The 23,973-nt window shown below is 37.6% G+C and overlaps 1 protein-coding gene across 4 annotated transcripts in view; it reads left to right on the top strand.

The window, feature by feature from the left end:
- The window catches only part of MACROD2 (mono-ADP ribosylhydrolase 2), an 852,624-nt gene that overhangs the window by 244,059 nt on the left and 584,592 nt on the right, over window positions 1–23,973 (top strand). For all 4 annotated transcript variants that reach the window (XM_039717140.1, XM_039717141.1, XM_039717139.1 and 1 more), the window contains exon 5: window positions 18,771–18,887. In XM_039717140.1, the coding sequence (XP_039573074.1) occupies window positions 18,771–18,887 (117 nt within the window). The remainder of the gene's footprint in view (window positions 1–18,770; window positions 18,888–23,973) is intronic.

Raw genomic sequence — 23,973 nt, 5'->3', positions numbered from 1 at the left:
ACAGGGTGCAGTAAAATGTGGTACTCACAGCTCAGGAGGTGCTATCTCTCCAAATGCTGCCAAAATATATCGGTGTGCCACAATACAGGGCTGCTTTATTAAACTCCCTAAATGAGAAAGTGGGATGGGATTTACACATTTCCTGTCTCACTAGCCAGAAGTACCTCTGTTCCCTTTCTTAGGGAAAACCATATACTTGTAGGATATTCACTTTACGATTTGAGACCTCGTACCACTCATTTGCTTGAAAAGTGTGATGGAGGAAAACCAAGAGAAAAGGCTTTGTTCTGTGCCTGTGCTGGTTGTTGTGGAGGGCCATTCTGTAAATTCTGGTGTTGCTAAGTCAAGAAGTCATACAAAGGGCAAGGTATATCTTACAGGCACAAGATGTGCTTTTCTTCAAGCAGAAAAACAATGCTGGTTCTTTCACAGCATATTTTCAATTCCTTTCCCTGGCAGATGTCAGAGTAACACCATTTGAAAAGGCAGGGGAACATGGGACATCTTCTAGATTGTACCTTTAAGTTACCAATACTTGTCCTGGAAGAGCTTCCAAAATCTGTCCCTTCAGTTTCTGCCTTATTTCTGAATCTTCTGAGCTAGATGAAGTGTTTGAACACAAATAACTTTATGTTCCCATTCTTTAATGTGATCATTGGGCTTGACAAAGGATACCGTATTATGTAGTAAAAAAAAAAAAAAGTAGTACAAGTGTACATTTGTACTTAAAATCTGTAGTATTTCTTCTGGTAAAATTGACTAGAAGCATTACAGAAGGTCTGAGGCATAAGGAAAAGAAATCAAATTTCATGTTTTCTAATCTTACACACACTAAATTCCTTTTACAATGATTTTTAAGCTGTACTGTGTTAGGTCAGGTCTGTTACTTGCCTCTTCTGGGGAATGTCTGCATATGCTCCTGAATGTAATAACATCTCTTCTTTTTCTAATTATTTTTGGTAGCTTTTCTTTTCAGTAGTATAGAAGAATTACATTTATGCTCTTGGGAACTGTTAATGGTTTTGATTCAGTAAAGCACTTTTTGTATGAATAGATAACATTTATCATTTGCTTAATAACTGTCAATTTATCTGCTAATGTTGAATAATCAGAAGTAAGATAGAGAAAACACATTTGGTTATTTAACAATGCCATTTGACTGCTTGTAGTGTTTTAAGAAGGGCTGTATAATTATACATGTGAGAGACATTGGCAGCACAGGTATTTAGAAATAATTTGTTTGCTTGTTGAAAAAAAGGATATGTTTGACAAAAGCTAAATTGTTGTTTTCCTATCCCTGTGTCAGGGGACAGGAGCACTGCAGTTGGTGTGGTGCTTTGTGCATCCACCCAAGTGTCTCTGCATCCAGGGGAGAAGGCTCCCAGAATCCTCATTTATGAATAAATCTTCCTTGAGATCCACATTCATGTTCTGTGGTGCCTCATGTGTATTGTAGCCAATGTGATTTTTTTTAAATATGCCTTGTTTTGTACAGCATAAATCCATTTCTGCTTTACTTTGTATGCAGTTGGTGTGGTGCTTTGTGCATCCACCCAAGTGTCTCTGCATCTAGGGGAGAATGCTCCCAGAATCCTCATTTATGAATAAATTCCACATTCACGTTCCGTGGTGCCTCGTGTGTATTGTAGCCAGTGTAATTTTTTTAAGAAATATGCCTTGTTTTGTACAGCGTAAATCCATTTCTGCTTTACTTTGAGGCAGTTTTTGTTTTGATGTGTGGTGAAGCAGTATCTGGCCTAGTGTAAGTAAATGGAGCGTGAGAATTGGGGAAAAAGTACAACAGTCACACCTACTGCAGCAGGAATGGGAGCAGAGCCATGAATACCTAATTGACTGTAGTGATTGCTGTGTGCATGCACACATTATTTTTGTGTGTGTTTTAGCAAGACTTGGGTTTAAATTCTTTCACAAAGCTCAAGACCGGAATATGTTTAGAAAGCACCTTTAAAGAGACCAATGACAACAAATGGGGAAGTCCTCTCAGTTAAGGAATCTTGTGTATTGTAAGAAATTGCTGTCCTTATGTCCATTGCATCGTGGGAATGATTTATTTTGTCCTTGAGATTAATTTAGGAATTCATCCATGGAAATGAGAATAGTGACACTGGCTACTGGGTCTTCTGGCTCATCCTAGCATTGATACACTCCAAAAAGCTTTACATACAAATCTCTGCCCTTGTCCCTTCCCCCTGCTGCAGTCCCTCTGATTTTTGATGTTTGAAGGCATTGAACTCTGGGATATATATATATAATGTTACTATTAAAGCATTTCTCCATCATTTTAAGTCCCCCTGCTGCAGTCCCTCTGATTTTTGATGTTTGAAGGCATTGAACCCTGGGTTATATACATATATATAATGTTACTATTAAAGCACTTCTCCATCATTTTAAATTTAAGCATAGCCTGAAGCCAATAAGTAGAAAGAGGTTTAAGAGGAAGGAAGGGGCTCTTTTGGAGCTGCTCTGCAATGATTTTTTGATTGTTCACAGAGTTCTGGAGGCAGATGTGGCCAAGGTCTTATAAGACAAAGAGGCTGGTTGGACTCCTGAATCACAAAGACCTTTTATGATAAACAGATGGTGCCAAATTTTGGACTAAATCCATTGTGGAATTACCAAGGGACGTTGTCTTTTTGGGAAATGGTGGTTAAATGTGTCTCTGTATTTGACAGGGACAAAGTATACCTCCTGATTTGCTGGAATTAAAACTTAATTAGGCCAGGTTTCTCTGAGAAGCCCTAACAACTGCGTTCTCCCTTAAAACCTGCAGGTTAATGAATAATAGAAGAGAAAGATTGAGTATGGCTATCTAAACTTTTTTTCTCATCACTTTTTATTCTGTACTTTCCTGGGGTATCTATTTAAAATATCAAGGGAACATCAGTAATTTCACAGTGCTTTACTCTGACTCTAAAAAAAGTGCAAATGCTGTCTCATGGAGCTATTTTGTTGCTTTCAAGTAGGTAGACTTGCAACACTAACTCATATTTGATAGGGAATCTGCTGAAGATGAGAAAATGTTCAGATGGAATGATGGTCACTATTCCACCAATAAATGCTGGAGGTGGAAGTTCAAGCCCTGATGCTCACTGAGTCATCCTGTCTGTCGCGTCCATGATCTTTCCTGTATTTCCTAAGTGCCCTGACCACAGGTGCACAGACTTCTCTTACTCATTCACAGATATGCAGATTGCTGTAGTGTGACCTGGGACTCCTTGAAGTCCGAGACAGTTTTGTCAGGGATTTCTTGTCCAACTGGAAAGGAAATAGTGATAGTGTCAATTTGTGCTTTGGTTGTGCCCCATCCTATATAAGCAGTCTGCAGATTTTGAAACGCTCTTACTCTGGTTTCCTTGTGCTGCCTGTTACCTACTATTAATTCCCAGCACATTTAATCTAAGGGTTATTTGCAGATGTGTTTGATAGAGAGGTGCAAGTTTCAAAACAAGTAGATTTCTAAAACACTTCTAAAAACAGACATCCAGAGCGAAGTTAAAGCCTCTGTTAAGCTGGGGAAATCCAGGGAGACTCTACCATTATATGTTTTGTTGGAATTGTGGCTGGTGTATTTCAGATTAGCTATAGCACATGTGACTTTTACCTGGCCAGCAACTCGCACAAGTCCAGGTTTGAGATGTGGAAGAGCTGAGTGTGAAGTGAGTGAAGGGGAGACAGGAGATCTGGGACTTTCTGGAGCTACAGGGAAGGTTTGAACAGTACTGGAAATACTATCCATCATTTTACCCTCAGTTTCCCTCACTGTGTTTTCCTATTTGTTGTCAGTCTCCCTTACAAAGTACATAAAATTCTCTGATAAAAGAGCTGTTCAAAACAAATATACTTGTAATATCTGTATCTGTGCGGACATGCACATAAGGCATTAATTGAGAAGAAATGATATATTGGTACTCAGTTTTAAAAAATCCTATTTATTTAAAAAAAATTGTGGAAAGTGTAGTTCAACAGAGAGAACTCTTTCAGAAAGTCATGAACATCACTCTTTACAACATTACTCTATCCCACTGAATTTTGTATAGCAATATTTTAAAAAAGGTCTTAAAAATTCTTTTGTTGGGATGTTTATATAAGGGATTTCAATGGGCACACAGGTTTGTTCAGGCAAAGCAATACTTAAACTCCAGGCCTTTGCATGTCAGTGTGAACTAATTAAAATCATATTGTGCAATAGGTCAAGAGATCAGGAAGTTGGCCTTCTAATTAGAAGAGATAGTTATAAATAAAACCTTGTTGTTGAAAAGGAAAGAGCAAAATTAAGAAGAGCTGGATGTGAGAAAAATAAATCAGAACCCTGGGTCTCTGCTGAAGGCTGTGTTAAAAGTCACCCCTTTCTCTTTTGCCTCTCACCATGTTGCACAGAGAGACTTGAGGCTCCAGCCTGTCCCTCATTAAGGCTCCTTGGGCTCATCCCTGTGCCGGCAGCGCCTGCCCATGTTGTGCATACCTCAGTCCTCAGATAACAAATAATAGCCTGGCCTCCCCAAACAGAGTCTGACTGGAGAATTCAGATCTGGTTTGTATTTGCTGTCAGCTTAGACCTTTCATCCTCCTTAATACTTTAGCTGCACCTATTTTTTTGTGGTTCTTGCTATCACCACAAATGGGCACCTTGCCAGGCTGGATAGGTGTCGTCTCGGGACTGTTTTTGCACGAGCCTTTTGAGCCAGCTTTCATTCTTTATTGTTTAGCTTTCACTCTTCCATCTTAATAATTGAAAAGCATTTACTTTCAATAACATGTAGGTGCTGGGTGTTTTTTTACCCTGGAGCATAAACATAATTAGTCAAAATAATAACAATAAACAGATTTTTAGATGGTGGAACAGCTCTTCAACTTTTTCTGTAGTTTTTTCATCACTTCAGAAGGATGGAAGGCCGATCTTGTTCACCCATGTATTTGTTTTGTAAAGGGAACCTGAGCAGGTGGTGGGACTGCATACCCTTAAGGCTCCAATCAAACCTGATTTATTCTCTGACTCTGTGAAAGCATATATGTTGAAAATAAAAGCCATTAATAATATTAAAGCTTGTAAATCTAAGATATCCATTATCAGAGTGAAAGACACCATCTTTCCATAGGATCATGACCAGCTTGACTTTATAATGTGATGCTGGTAATACTGGAATACAGTGGATATTTATGGTGTGGGACTGTAAGTTAACCATTGGTCTTCTGGAGACTGTCTTGTAAAATGTTTCCTCAGCATATTCTCACATGTTTTGGTTTGACCTTAGATGTGTATTTCACAAGGACTTTGCTGTGTAAAATGTTTTGCATAATATTGTGAAGGCAGGAAGGATTCCTTTTCTCCATCTTCCCATCAGAAGTAACTAGAATCATAAGATTAGGTTATTTGTGTAAGTCTTCTTGATGCTGTGAAAGAGTTTGTCTATCCTGCCCTCAGTCTCGTTGGTTCCCAACACTTCATCCTTAACATCACCACTGCAAGCAGAACGTATTAGTCATTGTAAGACAGGGCTTGTTTATGCCTGTACCCTGGGGTGGCTGCTGAATGTTTTTGTTCTGCCATTGCTCAGTTGTTTGTTAGTGCCTGTTTACAACTAGAACCTTAAGGGATGAATATCCTGTTGTGCTGACTTCTGTGTGTGGCTGATACAGAGCTTGAGTTTGATGTCAGTTGTTACTTTGATCTTTTGAACTTCGATTCATATGGGTTGTCAGGCTCAGTACCAAACTGCTGCTTTGAAAATGTAAAGATGTGTTTTCTTTGAGTGGGAATGGGGCTTTCCCCCTTTGTTTGCAGCTACACTAACTCAGGCGTGGCTAAAAATCCTGAAAAATTCAAATAAATTTCTACTCAAACCCATACAAGGTGCATGCACCTTGCTTTTCTTAGTTAGGGCCCAGTATGTGCTTTTGAAGCAAGTTCCCATGTCCTGTGGCTAAACACTTTGATATTTAGCATTATCATGTACCTTGGAGCACATGAACTAGGTTTTTTTCAGGTAAAAGTAGAATGGAAAATGTGTTCCTAATGCATTCCACTGGAAAACTGGCATTCAGCCCTAAAACCAGTCAAGATCTAGCTCAAAACAAAAATAAATAAAACCCCCAAACAAACAAAAATCATCAAAAGGCACCTGAACTGTGTATTTATACAACAGGCTCTCACCACCAGCTGTTTTACTCCACAGGTGTGTTCTTATTGGTCCTCTGTATTTCCTAATGAAGATGTACCCAAAGTGGTAAATTTTAGTAGAAAAGTGCAGATAATATCGCCTTTGTATAGATGGCTGTTTAAAATGCCTTGCCCAATTCGCCTTAGTCTCTTCTCATAATCCAGCTCATGACTTGCTCTTTGCAAGCCTTTGACTTCTGTGAAAGTAAGTAGGTGAAGCTGTTTTTAAAAGTATGCTTTCTGAGAGTGGGTGGATTAATATTAAGAATTATGTTGAACTTTATTCTACATTTGACAACACTGAAAAACTATTAAGTTTTTTTTTTTTTAATTTTTCTAAAAATGGGTAAGGATTTTGTGCTATAAATGTTTCTAGAAAGGAGGCCAGACTTGAAGAGGAATTTATTCCCAGGGTTCATCACAGATACAGTCTTTGGAGGTTTGATACCTTCAGCCAGTGTTGCCTGTCCTCTCACTTTGTCGTATCGCAGTGGTTGCCCCTTTCTAATGACATCAGGCTGCAGTTCAGGTATGAACTGCCTATGGTTTAATGCCTCTGATGTAAACATTCCAATGTAACTTTTCAGAAACAGATTAACCCTTTGTGATTTTCTCTGCAAGCTTTTTAAACTGGCACCATCTTTTTTTTTTCTTGTATAATGTATCAAATATATATCATTCCCTCTACTCCCTTCAATGGAAGCTAGAAAATGAAATCTGGAGGCATAAGTATAATATCAAGTATCACAGGATATATATTGTTCAGTTTTTCTACTCATGATTATATGTATTTTCTTTTAAAACTGTATTTTTATGTATTGGAAATATGCACACGTGAATGTGTTTACTACAGCTTTTATGGGCTAATGTTGAGCTGCTTTTTCATTTTAAAGCCATGTCTCAGTGCTCTTGTATTATTTTGTTAATATTGCTCAAACTGCAGAGCACTTGAGGTGCTTTGGCCAAAGTGTTGTTCAGAATTACCTCTTTAAAAAATCAGTTAATATTGATCCACATCCGTAGAATGTTGCTATGGAATTGATGCTGTTTACTCGTTAATCACTGCAGACTGCAGCTCACAGTGTTGGCAATGTGACTTGTTTGTTACATGTGACGATCGCTTTATAAATGTCAATAAAATCAAGACAAAAACTCTAGTACAACTGGAACTAGCAACTCAGTATTTTCCTCATTATTTTTGGCAGCAAAGTAGTCTTACAGAACAGTATGCAATAAAACACCAGCCAACTGAGTCCCACACTGTGGCTATAATTACATATTTTTGTTTGCTAATCAGTAGAATTTTTCTGTGTACACTATTATACTTTAATGGTTCTGTTGCAACACCAAATTTACTACAATGTTCTCTTGAAGAAAATGGCACATAATGATTTTGTATTTACTACAAGAAGATATTAAACTAAATAATACATAATGATGCTACACAGATTAACCAGCTCTTTAGTTCTTCTGTTCCTTATCTATGCTTTAATGGTGTTTTAGGACAAACATAAAGTTATTTGGGAGGGAATTACCAGAATTACCGAACTGGTAAATATAGCCATCTGTGTGGGATGTCTTGTTTCTTACTTGAAAACTATTAGATTGTAAATTTAAGCTGTGCTTAGTACTTTAATTTCCCTTCCCACAACTCATGGAGCATAAAGAGGGTTGCAGCCAGCTCAGATAAGTAATAAGTTCATTAATTACAGGTTTACCTTTTTTGTAGGTTAAAAAATCTTGTGTGGGACTTGATTAAACAAGCTGTTGTGGTGTGGCCCTGTGGAGGACTGGGCAGGAACAGCTCAGAGAAACTCCCCGTGCAACTTTTGGAATCAGTCTTCCATTTAACTCTAAAGGTTACTTGCTATTATCAGGCTTTGTGCCCTTCTCAGGTTTTTTATATTATTTCTGTCCAAAGTGATTGCACTGCAAATAACCCCCAAGGACAGTGGGCAATGTGGAAGGACTGTTATCTCAAGCTTTGCCATTATCCTGTTTTTATTTCTGTCATGAAATAAATAAACAAACACTCAGGGTATTTATTCCTTTTCTTTTTATTCATAATTATTCTGTCACTAATTTCCACTTGATAATTCTTAAGATAATTCTTACCATCTTAAGTTAGTATAAGGCTTTTCCATTTACCTTGGAAACAGAACTTTGCTATCAGACACAATCTGTCTAGCAGTGGAAAAGGAATGCATGGTCCAATGATGGCAGCTTGCTCCAATACTGCAGATACAGTTAATTATGTGTGAAACTTGGGGATTTCGATAGATTGAGATATAGATCAAATATTTTTTGTAGATTTGTCAATTTTACAATGCAATTTGACACATTAGTGCGAATAGTTTCTCTTCTGCATTTGGTTTGTACTGTAAATATGTATTAGGATATGATACTGGTTTTAGAGGGGAAGTTGTATTTAGTTTGTGATATTTTTGCATATGGCTGAACAAGTTGATATTTCAGCATTGCTAAATGTTGATTGCGTCCCAGGTCTTGTAAGTTATCTTTTGGCAAGATCTAGTAAGTTGTCTTTTTCTTGATTGTGTTGCGCATAGGATTTGTCACTGGCTCTGAACAAAAGAAAAGAATATTTGAGAATATTTGTTTTTATGGGTAATTACTTCTCAGGCTTGTGTTAAAACACTGTCTGAAAGAACCTTGTTCATACATCATTTTCTGGTTAATCTAGTGTTTACCTTTTCCTTCCCTTGTATTTATTCCATTAGAACACATTGTAATGCGTTCAATTGGATTTACCTATTGCAAGGCAGATTTTGTATACGTAATACTGTTAATTAATCTGGTTTGAAACAGCACTCCAAACTGAGAGGATGTTTCTGTGATTGCAGACTGAGAAGCATCTCAACCAAGGTTTCTCCCTTCAGTGGTTCACAATAAAAGTAAATTAGCACAAGTGAAAATGGTCCAGGAAATAAGAAAAACAGCTGCTCCTCAGTAAATAACTTGGAGTTTTCCTAGAGCCCGTTAAGCCTTGCTGCGAGGCAGAGAGTATCTCCTTTGTTGATGTTCAGTCTTACTCCTTTGTACATTCCAGCTGCTGCCCTAATTCAGAGTTCCTACAATCCCCATGGTTTTTTTAAGTCCTTTTGAAGTATGCCCAGCACTGAATGTACTTTGCTTCTGTAACTGACCTTTCCTCTGGTACTTTCTTCGCCCTCTCTCTCACAGTTGGTGCATCATGGAAACCTCCAGGAAGATTTTGCTGCTGCATGGTCAAACTAAACCTGTGTGGGTTAGAGGGGAAGGGAAGAGATGGCTCTTAAAAACAAACAATCAAATTGCTTTCAAAAATTCTTGAGGATGTAATATTTGAAGTTGTAAATCATGAAAGCTTTTTCTTGGCAGATCTTCTCACCTTTCCTTTAAAAGATTTTTCAGAAGTCGAGCTATTCCCCTTGCACAGTGCACCTCCTTTGTCTGGCTCTGGCTCAGTGTCTTCTCCCAGGCTTTCTCAGAAACTGTAATGTATTCTTTCATTCCAGCAGTGATGTATAGTGTTCTGGTGCTTGGTGCACCCTATGGCTAAAGAGAAAAATCACCCTCTCCCATGTCTGGATTAGTTCTATTTAATTAGAAGTCATATTTCCTTATGGAAGCCCTCAGGCTTCAAATCCACAAAGACCTATGCGAGAATGGCCTCCTTCCATGTTCTCTGTTGAGAAGAGCTTATTTCACCTCCCCTTACATTTTCACGGGGAAAGAGTGGTTAACCTTATACTTTTTATTTTTAAATTTTCACTGTACCTTTAAAATTCTCTGGAATGGCATGCCAAAAGCCTTTTGGGCTGTGAGAATGCATCACTGTTATAAGTCTTCCTTCTTTTACACAGTCATTTTATAATTATTACTTGATAGCCTGCTCCGTCTAAATCCTTGACCTGTGCCTGTCAACTGCTGGCTGATTGTAGTGAATAAATTTGTATAATCACTGCACGATGACTGCTTAATAACTGCACTCCAAATATGCAAATCTCTATTCTGGCTTAATACAATTCATCTGCTTTGACCAGCCCGTGCACTTAGTATTTTTGAAACATTTATAAGTAATGAAGCACACCATTGCAATCTCCTGTCTTGTGATGAAATGTACAGAGAAGAAGATGTATTACAAAAAATCCAAAGAAAAATAGACATCAGACAATAGGGAAGAAGCACTTGTCTTTGTGTTGTAAATGAGGTGAAAAAAGCCCCTAAACAAAAAAGTTCCTTAAGGATTATAGAAAGTTTTTCTATTATCTTTCTGTTTTCTAGGTTAGCATTATGCCTTTTCTCAGAATAACCTGTGGTATTAATTTCCTTGTCTGCATTAGGAGAAGACTACATAAAACTGGAAGATACAAATTCAAAAACCTATTTGAGTCTGTGACACTTAGGAAATACTAAAAAAAAAAAAAAAAACAAAAAACCAGCCCAAAACAAATTTAAAAAAACCCAAACCAAAAAATGCCAAAACCACAAGATAAAAAGCAAGGCCATAGTCATACAGAAAAGACCTCTTTCTCATGTTTGTGATTTTCCAGTGCTGTGGACGCCCTGGTAATTTCTCTGATCTTGCCCTCGTATTCTAAGCATTTTCTTTGGCCATCTAGTGACACAGGTTGCTGAGACAGCTGGACAGCGAATCACACCAGTTGGTCCACTTCTGTGTTCTGTATTGCAACATCAGAACATCAGTAAATAGCTTTTAAAAAATAAAATCTGATTTTCATTATCCTATAAGACATGGTTTTTATCTTATCAGATTCGTGTTCCTTTAGCCTTTCTCTGAGTTTTAGTTAATGTGTCTGAACTGTGCAGGAGATAAAAGAGAATCCATAGCTCAGTGCACCAGACAGAGCTTGATATGACAGTAGTAGCCCAATAGCCATCATGGCAAAGAGGGTTTCAGAGACATTTTGAAGGCAATAATATGGGTATTTACTGAAAAATGGCAGTCCTATAATAATAGCACAGTAACATGAGTAAAAATCCAGGACAAAGTAGGCATCTTAGCAATGAAATGTAGATAAACCTTTGTTGTCTTTCCAATATGTGCAGTATCCAGCTGGAAAAAAAAGTACTGTGGCTGCCCAAGAGGCTGAGGAAAGGATTTCAGAGTGGCCAGAGCCATTTTTTTTGGGTGATACCACCTAAAACAACTTGCACCTTCTTAATAGCTGTTTTGGGAAGCTGGGGGAGCAAGTTGGGAACTGAGCTTGGTTTAATAGCAGAGTAGCCTGAATTTCTCCAGACTTATCACTTCCCTTCTCGGTAAACAACAACAAGCAGTTTTTGTGCTCAGTGTATGTAGGGCTTAGCTGTCTCCTTTCCATCTGGAAAAGATTGTGGCATGTCAGGTGTCTCAACACTAACACAATTAAAAGGAAGTGAATGGCTCCTTCACACATGCCTTAATGTCAGCAGTTTGGACTGGGAAAAACTGGAAAAGCACTATTGGAGCCTTTCCTACTGTTTTTTCTTGCCAAAAGTGTGACATTCAGACAGGTTTATCAGCCCCGTGTTTCTCTGAGCCCTTATGCTGCTTGAGTGGGCTGACAAAAGTGTGAATCCTATTGACATTACAGCTCTCGTCTACAGAATTGGAGCAGAGCGCTCGAAGACTAAGAAAGATGATGTCATAAGCGTGAGATAAAAGGAGCACTTCCCTCATTGTTTAGTTGTTTATGGAAGGAATTTGCCAATCATCATTTGCCAGCATGACAGGACAACTTTGACTTGGCTTTTTGTTTATTTTTAATATGAGTTTCTGGTATCCTGAATCATTTAACTGAAATAAAAAATCTGCCCAAATTGGTGAGTTTTCTGTTGGTTTGTGTTTTGTCAAAGTAGGAGTAATTGGCTGTGTGCAATAAATGTAGGACACTTAAATTTTCAGATTCGTGGGCAAGTGAGCTTTATTTTGAATTGTTGATTTCTTTATCCATATGGGCTTTTTGCCAGTTTATGGCATGGACATTGATTGTGTTGGATGTTTCAGCTGCTTTTGTTATGCTTGACTGTGAACTGCATCCAGATAAGGTCAACCTTCTCTTAAAACAACCAGTAGGTTTTAAAATTCAATTCCCAGTACTTTTCACCATGGCAGGCAATTACTGGTGGTTTGTAATGCTAAATTTATAGGATTTCAGCTAAACAATACTCAAAACCACAAGTTTCTCATGTCTGACTTTACAATAAGGTTTACACCTGGAATTGTTACGAGTATTTTGTTCCTTGCAGTATATACCAGAATAATGGTTTATTATATTATTACTTTTCATTAAACTTGCTCTGCAGCATGGTTGATTGGAGCTGGGAGGATCCCCAATTGTAATTCTACCTGCCAGAAGGCCCCTTGTGCAGCCTCAGAATGTTGATTCTTAAGAAGAGAAGTAAGAGAAGTGGATTGACACATTAGGTAATACTAGTTTAAGCATCAAGACTTGCAGGTCTCATATTGATCTTAAATGAGGTGCACGCACTAAGGGTTTTTGAAAGTAAGAATATTTAAGGAATGTGAATGTAGATCGTGATGAAATGTGAACCTAATTCAGGAACTAGCCATCTCAAAATGAGTTGCTCATCTGTGCTTTTTGTGTTTAAGATGGAGAATTTTAAGGATAAAGCTTAAGATCATGCATTTGAACGCTGAGATTTTGGCCAGGAAATACTGCATAATTGCTGAGTTTTTAAAATTAATTATGTTGGAGGCCCATAAACCAGTGCATTGATTAAAAATCTCCAGTTCATTAAACTTCCCAATGACAGAGGCCATCTCAGTAATAAAAACTGCTGTTCCTAGCAGTCAACTGGCATCTGTGTTATAATCTTTTTAAGATCCCCACCTTTGTTTGTTAGAGCATCACCTGTTGCCTCTTGATGGCAGGATTTATTTCCTCTTGACATTGGTCTCAGAGGTACAGTTGCAACTTTGGCAGCAGTTGATTCCAATGAACTTTTGAGAGGTACTTCACTGGTTTAGCAGAATGAGGCTGAGTTTCATTGTGAGTTGGTTCTTTGATTGTTATGTGGGGGTTCAGTGGTGGTTTTTTGGAGAGTGGTGTTTTTTGTCTTTTTGTTTGTTTTTGTTTGGTTTTCCTTCTGGTTGCCACACACATCCTTGCAATGGGCATTTTTGGAAGGTCCACAAGAACGGAGGATGTGTGTAGCAGAGATCCTACAGTGCACAAAGCAGTTTCCTCTTTTGTCCCCAGCAGTGCATCTAATGCAATGACATTATCCTGTTTTTATGCACTCATTTATTCATTTATGCACATTTGCCATGTGGAAGAGCAGTACCACTTCAGAGATGTATCAAGCACAGGTGACTTTCTTAAATAAGTATACCTCATGAATTTCCTACTGAAAACAAGAAATGAAAAATCTGGAAAAGCACCAGAGAACAGGAATTACTATGGAAAAAGGACTCTATAGATTCTTGAAATGTAACACAATAAATCTGCATATGTTGTTTACATCATAGCTTCACTTTATTCAGCCTTGCACACAAGGTCACAAAAGAAATTTGGGCCTTATTATTCCTGGAGGAGTTTGTATTTTTTGCTGTGGTGTTAGATTACCTTACCCTTTTTATTACCATCTGCACTGCAAGGCTAGTTTTGCTGAGGTTATTTTTTTTTTAAGCAGCATCCCATGATACCCTTAATTCTGTGTTTCCTGTGCTTTTGCTTCATTTGCAATTTTAAGAAATTTTCTCTAAGAAATAGGTTTGTACTATATTGTATAGCAGTAAATTAGCTATTTTTACTATGTAAATTTAACCCTTTAATTCTGGAGGACAAATGCAATTGTTTTACAATAAACTGAGAAAGGATTTCACCTGTTAGTATCCTTCAGTGTATGGAGAGAAAGATGGTGTCGAAGATTACATATTTTTGTTTAACATGATGTTATTAATATGCTGTCCTTTTGCATAGGATTTTAATTTTGATACCTTTGTTTGTGTATTTTAATTATTTTCAGCTGACTTCTTTGTGCAACCAATGCCAGTGACTGCAGTAGCTTTGGAAATAGTTTTTCTTCATTAATGGCTTCTGGTGAATTGTTGGGAGAACAAAGCGCTGTCCCTAGTGGCTCCTGAAACTTATGGAAGCATGCAATGAAATAGCTATTATTTTTCATGAAAAAAATAAAATTAGAGTACTACTTTTAATAGCTTTACACAAGCATGAGCAACTTGAACTACAGAGATTAAATGAATCTGAAGTTTCTTCAGCTGTTTTTCAGCCCTCAAGATATTGTTCATGTTTGTCGGTCTTCAAAATTGAGAAGCCCCTTCCATGTGCTTGTCCACCCAAGCATGGTGAAACAATAAATACAGAAACCCAGTTTTTCTGGGCTCTCCACACATGAAGGCACTGGGTAACAGGATCACTTTTCAAAAGACAGGTCGACCTGCATTAAGTCTTTGCAGCGTTTCAGAAGCTGAAGTCTTGTGTGCTATTTCAGAGAATTTATGGGACCTCAGACTGTGAGGTACCAATGTATTGGGATGGGAGGCAGAAGAGAAGAGGGTGTTCTTCACCATCCTGTGGGTGTTTGCTGCCTCACTGGTCGCCCTAGGCAGGACTCAGTGCTCTCAAAAGTCCTTTGAAGTAGCTTGGTTTATAAGCCTGAAACTCATTCCAAGAAGCACAGTACCAAGGGGGATAGTTGGAAGCCCTCACTCTAGTACCTTCAAGTGTTGTCAGTTAATCAGCATGCAGCTCACAGATCGGATTTATTTCAGTTATGACTGACAGTTTTGTCTGTGGGATTTTTCCCACATCTTTCCCATAGACCTTAAATGGCAGGTCACTTGTGTATGAAAATGACCCAAAGCACATCTATGTGATTTCCATCAACTTGAACAGGAAGGCAGCCTGTAGAAAAAAAGTCACACTGTGAGGCAGAGTGAGACTTTGAAGTGAAATCACATTTTTTTTATTGGTTGTAGAAAGCAGTGATAAAGCAGAATTCCTTGTCACTGTCATGTGATGCCAAATCAGATTTGCCTGGGTTTCTCAGCCAGTTGTACAATGAACAGTGGGATATGGTCTAATGTTTTCCAGATCTGTTTGCAATATTGCAGATGAGCATCTATATAGCAAACTGAAAATACAGATGAAATATCTGAAACCAATATATCAAGGGTTTTTCACTTTCTTATTAATTTGGCAGCATGCCATTATTATGGTGTAAATTTCTTCCTCATTACTACAGAATAACAAAATGCCTTTGACCATAATTTTTCCTTCCTGAGGTTGTTGTTATTATCTGTAATTTCCACTAAGTTTCCCTGTTAATAGTTCTTGTTTCTCTGTGCACTGACATTGCTAGTTGCTGCACACCTTCAGAAAACAGAATATCTCATATAAATATTTTGTACATGCCCGTCCCATGTTTTTCCTTTTGTCTTAATATGGCTAAGACATGTTGTAGCAGAGGCTGAAGAATCATATTTAGATTTGTCAGTCTACCTCTGCAATTATCTTACTTTGTGTTATGCAGAGTGCTCACATTTGGCACTATATTTCAATATAGTTCTGAAGTGAATATATTATTTGAAACATAGGGTATTTCTGGCATGAGTTATTGAGTTATGGAATAAAAAATTCTGCATAGACCAGAGGTCATCTCTATTCATGTATTTAATGAAGTATGATGGGAAAAAGAGGTTATTATGAAAGTTTTCTGTGTTTGGGTTTTGATTTTGTTGGTGCTGTTCTCCCCCTTCCCACTCCCCCCTTTCATTCTTCTGTGTCATCAGTCACTGAAGTATATCAAATGCTAATTTATACTTTTCCATCTAAGCCTGTCTGAAGTATTCAATCATTTTCTCTTGTGCCACCTTTATAAGGGAAGTATGCATGTCTACTTGTTCCATTCTGGCAGATGTCTTCCATTTTCCTTGTCATGTGTCAGGATTGGTTGTGATAGAATTGATTTTTCTCTGTTAAGAATTCAATTTTTTTCAATTATTCTTCCATCCTTCTGGAGCTTCTTTGCTTATAAAGGTTGGACACAGACATGTGGAATTGGGAAACTACTGATAGACAATCTTTATCATAGCTGTATTTACATTAAGAGCACCCTTCTAACATGAGGGGTGTTATAGATGAGGAGCTGAGCCCTCCTGTGTTTGGGAAACTACTGATAGACAATCTTTATCATAGCAGTATTTGCATTAAGAGCCCCTTCTAACATGAGAGGTGTTATAGATGAGGAGTTGAGCCCTCCTGTGTGATCACATCTGCTCTGACACATGGAATGCTGATATTGGGTGTTTTAATCCATCACAGGTTTAGAAGTGGCAAACCTGTGCTTCCACTTCCCTGGCAGAGGCGATGGTTTTCTTCTGCAGGTCCTGTTGTTTGGCTGTGCTCTGAGCTGGACTTGCACTAAAGTGAACGGAGTTTGAGGAAGAAGAAGTCAGTTTGTGCAGTTGAGAGAGCAGCTGAGCCTTGCACAGACACTGCTCAAAGGAAAGTGCTGAACTGGTGGGGACAGGAAGGACCTCAGGGATAGAAATGATTTGTCAGCCACCAAGCAAATCCTTGCATGGACTTGAGTCCTTGTCCAGTATTCCTAAGGATTTCTTCCTCTGTAAAGGATCATGGAGAAAGTGCTAGTCCTAAGCATCTGTGCTGTTTTTATGTTGTGTCTCAGGAAGTGCTAAGGTTGGTAGAGATTGTGGTGGTGCTGCTTATGAAAATACTCTTGAGGTTTCAACACATACTTGTTTACTTACCCTGCTTGGTTTGGAAAAGCATTTAGTAATTAAGTTAAAACAATTCAGTTGGATATTATGAGCACAGGATAGATTTCAAATGTTCTTTCTTCCCCTTAATTTTACAAAATATCATTCTTGTAGTAGCATCTTGGAGTCTGTTGAGCAGAGATATTGGGTAAGTTAAAAACAAAAGTTCAGCTGAGGTAGAATAAGAGGCCTTGGTGTCTTGGGACAGAGAATTTGCAATGTGCTTGCAGCTAGTGGCTTGGCATCCATGGTCTTCTCAATGAACAGAAAATTTTAGAAAAATGGCATTGAAAGTGCAGTATCACATGATTTTGTAGTTATCTATTGCTAATATGAAGTACTACAAAAAACCACTTTGAAAATCAGTGACAATGTGTCCAGGATGTGTGGAGTATTGCAAGGAACTGCTTATCCAATTTTACTGTGTCACCTGAACATGAACTCTGGTATAGAACTCCTCAGAAAGGACAATCAGGTTTTTAACACTTAGCAGAAGACAGTTTCTATCCATTTGAAGATGTTATCTGCCTCCCCACCTGGGGCTGCCTGACTTCAGGAAATACTCAACACCTCATAAAACCAGTTAGGGCCTTAAGGTAGAGAGGGCAGCCGTTGTTTCCAGCGTTGTTTCATCTCAGGGTGAGGGAGTTTCCCCATCTCGCTGTGTCACAGCGGGGTCTGTGTGGTTGGTGGGAACACTGAGTGCCATGGGTTGCCCAAATGTGAGCCTGTAGGAAGCTACACAGCTCCTGCTGTGACCAGGTGATGTGAATCTCTTAAAACCCATCCCCTCCTTGGCTTTCCAAACCTGTTCTGGCTTAACTGCTTCAAACATGCTGCAGTGCACAGCTCTAAGTTTGAACCAGTTAAGTCTGAAATAAAATCTGAAATAAATCTTAAGCAGTGTTCATACAGACTCTTCCTTTCTCTGAAAGTATTTATTTAGCCTTTATACTTGAGCTTAATTTACCTTTTGAGTTGATGTTATAGTTGATGTGAAGATTATTTCTTCTAGTTGAACTCCATAGCTGCTGCTGAATTAGGGCTTTACTCTAGTGAACATGTTCATGCATACACTACTTCCTTTATTATTTTCTGTCCTTTTTCTCAAACTTTTTGCTATAATTACAGTAAATGATTTCTTGGATTGCATGTTGAGAGGGCAGAATTGCTGTGCCAGCAGCCTTGTTTTATTCTTCTGCTGGCTCCTGAGGGTAATAAGCTCTATGCACTCTACGAATTTTCTTGCATACTTAGCTGCAATTGCAACCTTTAGTAATTATTTTTTAATTAACTCCAAAATATTGCATGAATAATACAAAATTTAAAAAACCGGAAAAATAAAAAAAGCTCTAGAAGTTGGTATTTTTTATATTTCAAAACAAGCATTATTTCTTTGAATTTTTATGTAAGGCATTAGTAGCATGGTGACATTAAATGACCTGCATAGTTGTAGAAGTATCAGAGGTATATTGTAAAAGAGAGTTTGACATTTAGATGGGAATCAAATTATTTTCATAATTTGTCATGAGAGTTTCTTAGAGCCTTCAGTAAGATCCTTTTCTAATACTGAAACTTCTATTCTACTTTTACATTTTCTGGATGTTTGCTTTTCAATTAGCAGAAGTTGGCTAAACATTGTTTTTGCAAAACTCACTGACTAATTCTGTCAAAAGAAAAAATTGAATGTATTTGGATATCAACTTACAGATCAGTTGGTCTGGGATGTGGGTGTAAAAATGGGCAGTTAATGTTTATGACCGTGAAGGCAACATAAAAACTGGCTTTTAATAAATTCTGGGTTCTGGGCTTGTTTTGTAGTGGATGGCTGCATACACCGAGCTGCTGGGCCCTGCTTAGTTGCCGAGTGTCGCAGCCTGAACGGCTGTGAGACTGGACAGGCCAAAATTACCTGTGGATACGACCTACCTGCAAAATGTAAGTCAAGCCTTTCTCAGCGTTCTCGTTTCCAGCATGTGTTGCTGGTGTGCATGGTTCATTTCCCTGCAGTCTAATTCAACGGGGTATTCATTTTACAGAATTAGCAGTGGGACTTAATTAAGCATGTTCTGTAATAATGTCTTCCCCTCAAAGCAATTCAGGCTTTTCTAAATTATTATTTCACCTATGTTATGCGATGAAAACGTACATGTCTCTAAAATATAAAGCATCTTTCATGTTTATTTGTTGCAAGCTAGAACCTATCCTTTCATATGCATAATAAAGGATTGGAAATGCTTTATGAAATATGAACAAAATATACATTATCATATTTAAGTTCCACTGAGACAGTTTTTTGAAATGTTGCATATTTGATGTTCTTCATGCTGATTCCTTGATTGTGAATACTTTGAGGGCCCAGGAGATCAAAGTGATGTATTGTGTTTTCAGCTGCTGTGTAGTGTCTGATTGGCAATTACTGTGAAGGCATCTGTCACACTTTAGCTTTCGACAGAGTGCAACTTGGTGCTGGAATGTTTTTGCACTTGGAAAGTGGAATTGTCAAAAATTTTCCTCCTATTTCAAGTAGGAAGATGGTTATTTGACTGTGTTGTGTAGATATTGAGCTTGTCTTGCAAAACACCAACATTTTCACAACACATTGGTTGGCCAGTCCATTATTTGAGAATAAAAAGTAGGAAATTTTGCTAATTAGAATCTTATAGAATAGTATATTAAGGCATGAAGATACAAACGCCAAAAAGTGTTGCACACTTCATGTAACTGGAATTCAACTCTTTTTTTTTTTTTTCTTTTTTTTGGAATGTGCAAGCTGCAGCAGGAGCATGGCTCATTCAAAAATATCTAGATCTCTCTTACCTGTCATGTAAAATCAAATGCTGGCTGCAGTAGCAGGTATCTCTCTAGGCTTCTGTAGTCCTTAATGTCTTAGATAGATATGAAAATTGTTTTCCCAGTCATTTTTTTCTCTTTCTATGATGATGAGTTGTTTCCAGTTATTTCCTTGACAGTGGTAATTTCTATGTGTGGGAAAACTTTGCTGTGTTTTATACAGTTTTACCGCATGCTAATGGTCATTATGAAAGGGCAATTTGACTAGAGGTCAAGGAAATTGTTGAGGAAGAGTCAATGTGGTAGTTAGCTTGGGTTTATATAGGCCTCAAATCATCACCAGGTTCCCATAAAAGGGATTACTGGATGACACATCATAATTTACTCTTCTGGGGATGTTTGATGTTTAATTCTTCTCCTTTAACCAAAAAGTAACTCTGGAGGGACAGAATAGCTGCTCATCAGTAGGTACATTATTCCTCCCATGTATTTTAGTGCTAGAAAGGAAATACAAAATATCAAGGCAACTGATATGTGTTAGAAAGAGGAAGGGTCAGGTCTGAGGTGTGACCTACCTTTAAATCTTGCAGCAGTTCAAGGGGCTGCTTAAGTTAGGTTTGAAAAATGGGATCCTGTTTGAAAGCTATAGGAAAATCTTAGTTCTTGGTGTAGGAATAATAAACAAAACAATTAGAAAACTCATTACCACTTGAAGTTGGAAATAAAACCTGTAACCAGGCATGGGGAAAAGCCAATATTCTTCTTAATCAGTATTCTTAGAAATTAAAATTGCATCAAAGCCATGTGTATTTCTATTTGATCATGCATCAACATGAGAAGGGGAAAGGATACCTTTCACATCAACAGGCACAGGAAGGGAAACATACCATTTTCATGCAGAGGCTGAGAATTTAAAACTCTTGAATTCTTAATTTTTTTTCCTGAAAATATATTTGTATTCTCACCAACTGTTGTCTTCTTTTACTTTTGCCTCCAATAGCTTTAGTTTGTGGGCTCATTAAATTATTGTACCTTTTAAACCATTAATCTGAAAGTGATCAAGCAGTCAAGACTGGTTTCATATTTTAGAGAGCTATAAAGCTACTGGATATCTTTTGTCACTCTCTGTCACTTTGTCTTAATAGTATGACAGTTTAACTGTGGGAACTATTTTGCATTTGACTTTGCTGAGGAAAGCAAAGGAGGTGCTGTGAAAGGAGGTCCAGACTCCCCCATCCAGATCTGCTGTGAGGCAAGGTTGTGTGCCAGCAATTTGCTGAGGGTTATGGTTGACTGCTAACTTCCAACTTTCACAAGCTGTTTGCTTTTTATTGATCTGTTTGTGGATAGGGGAACAACTACAATAATCAGTTAACACTTTCTTGAGTCGTGAATTATTTATTCTATTGTCTGTTCTTGTTGTTATTGTAGTTGGACAAACAATTATAGTAAATGTAAAATGAATTTCTTAGCATGATGAATGGTTGTGTTTGGGTGAGGATTTTTTTGTTATTTAACAGAATTCTAAAATGTTACAATTTTGTTTCCTGCCCCTGGGATTTTCCCATTTCAAGTTCTTGATCCTGAAATGCTTTGCTTGGAAACAGTTTGCTGAATTCAGCAAAGCTGTTCTGGGACGCAGCAGCCCGTGTGTGCTGTCTGATGCAGGACTTGGGCTTTAGCAAGGACTCCACAATAAAAAAGGTTTAGTATTCAAAAATTGTGCAGCATATTGTTTTCTTTTATAAATGACTTGGAGGAAGTTGGGATTAAGTTTGGCACCAAAGGGAAGGTATGCTTTGTTAGGAAGGTAGTAGTTGGTAAATAAAAACCACTCTGGCCATCTCCTTTATGATCTATTGTATTTTTATTGAATACTTTGCTGTATTTACTTAGGTTAAACAAGAACAGATCTGACAAATAACTTCTTCAGAGTGGAAAAATTGAAAAATAATATCTGACTGAAAAATGTAAAGATTTAATGTATAGGCTGGCTTTCTGTGATTTGTTCTTGGTGCATCTGAGTCAGAAATCAGTTTGTGAAGTACGCAAGTAACAGCAAATGTTCAGAGAGAGAATACATAAAGTAGTTCATATTTCCTCAGCTCTTTTATTGTAATAATGTGAACAGACCAATATTAACATGTCTGTGGCCTGAGGGTTTTTATTGTTGAACTTTTCAATATATACACTTTTTTATGCCAAAAAGTATTCTGTTTGAAAATAGAAAGGAAGTCAAATTGAGTTTTCTAATTACTAGGTAATGTAACATTCAGTACAGTTTTACAGAAATCTGTGTAATCACCATCTGCCTCCTGTGCTGCAAAAGCCTACACAAAGCCCCCCCAAATGCCAACCAAGTTATTTGCTGCATGCATAATTTGGTTGATGTAATCTATTGTTGTTTTTCAGCAAACACCTATGCAGGCACCCAAGTTTCCATAGTGCTCTGGAGGGCTGAAAAAGGCAGTGCCTTTTGCTCTGAGATAGTTTCCTTTAAAGCTGTCCCAGATTGATCATCAATTATTTAACTTCTGTACTTCATATTGTTATTCCTTTTAAAGAACAGTTCATTCTAAATATTGTACAGCTGATCCTCAAACATTGAGCAGTACTCTGATACTGACATGCTTTAAATAACAGATGAACAGTATCTGTTTAAAGCTCTACTAATGCTTGTTTTCTTTCTCATTTGATTAATAGTCTCAGTTGGCTCTACTGGCAGAAAATGGTCTGGATGTAAATTGTGTTTATGGCTGGAACGAGGGGTCCATAACAGCTTTGTGGATTGTTATCTGCTTGCAGAGGTCCACTATAAAAAAAGATCCTGTCAGGACACGTTAGAAAATAGAGTCCCTTTCTGCCTGGTATTTAACAGGCCTAAAAACAATTGAAAACCAGCAAATGCATGTGGTACCCTGACCTAGGCAGGAAAGGACCTCCAAACTAACTTTTTTCTATTGTTGCTATTGTTAGTAACAATTTCTTTCTTTTTCTGAAAAATGTCTGGTAGTAAAACTCCTAAATCTAGGAAAATAAAATCTTACAGCCTCAAATATGGGATAGAACCAACCATGAGTAAATCTAAAAGGTGGACTTTTGGTGGAGACACCTTGCCAGGCAGTTTCTAATACAATGGTTTATGTTCATAATAAATCTATAATATTTAGAAATTTTTTTTCTGTTTGCTTGACATTTTTAGTACTTTAAGCACAGTCCCTGAGTAAATAGCATATATAAGAAGTCTTCTGGTCCAAGATCAGCCTGGAGTAATAATGTGAATGTGCTCTCAGAGACAGTTCCTGCTGTGAAATAAGTAGTTAGGAGAAGTGCTAGTATTAAACACAGTAGGAGGAATCATCTTTTACATTTGTTTAATCAGATTAAAAAGTGGAGATTAAAAAGTAGAGATTAAAAAGTGTGCTTCTGTTATGTAGACATAATTTCCAGTCTTTAAAAGATGAGTATTTGCAGGGTATTATTTTAAAGTAAGGCTGTAATGGTACTGATTTTTAAATCTCTTAATTTTCTCAGAGATCAGTTGCAGAGCTGTAATTAAAAGGTTGATTTATACAGAAATGGAACTTCAGAACTCTACTGCACTGCAAAACTGACCCTTTGGAAGCATGGGGTATAATGTTCAAGGATATTTTTCAGATTTCCATGATTCCACAGAAAAATTTGTTTGGTTTTTTTTTTACCTTGTTTATAAAACAATGTATGCTTTGTTTCAAATGACTCTAAATTTCTGATATGTGAGGCTTGAAGAGTTGCTTTCCTCTGCATGGTTCTGATGGTTATTTAGTTTTCTACCTCCGTATTTATTCTGGTAAAAGGTAAGCCTGGGAATTGAAAAATGTCTGGAAATTTGAAAGGAAGGTGTAAAAGTGGACAATATGTGGACAAGACAGGATTGCGTGGAGAAGACTGACTTGGCTACTAACTCTCAGTTGGTCAAGATTCTTGATCTTCTCCCACAATTTATGCGTAATTGACAGAATTTTGATGAAATTTCAGTTAAAAATGTACAGCCTAAGGTGACACAATTGTTTAATCATTAAAGCAGATAAACCCATAAAAGTTATGATACATCCCTGCTGGAAAACTGTTTCTACTCTTTATCTTAGTTGAGTAGCCTCACATTATTGTCAGCCATGTGCCCAAACTGCATGAGAAGTCAATATATAGCTGGAGAAACACAGGGATTTCCTGAAGCATCACTGAGCTGCAG

Source organism: Passer montanus, unplaced genomic scaffold (assembly GCF_014805655.1).
Source record: "Passer montanus isolate IOZ18808 unplaced genomic scaffold, ASM1480565v1 scaffold37, whole genome shotgun sequence".
Taxonomy (NCBI): Eukaryota; Metazoa; Chordata; class Aves; order Passeriformes; family Passeridae; genus Passer; species Passer montanus.
The sequence above is the reverse complement of the archived record's forward strand: the minus strand, read 5'-3'. Positions and strand labels throughout refer to the sequence as shown.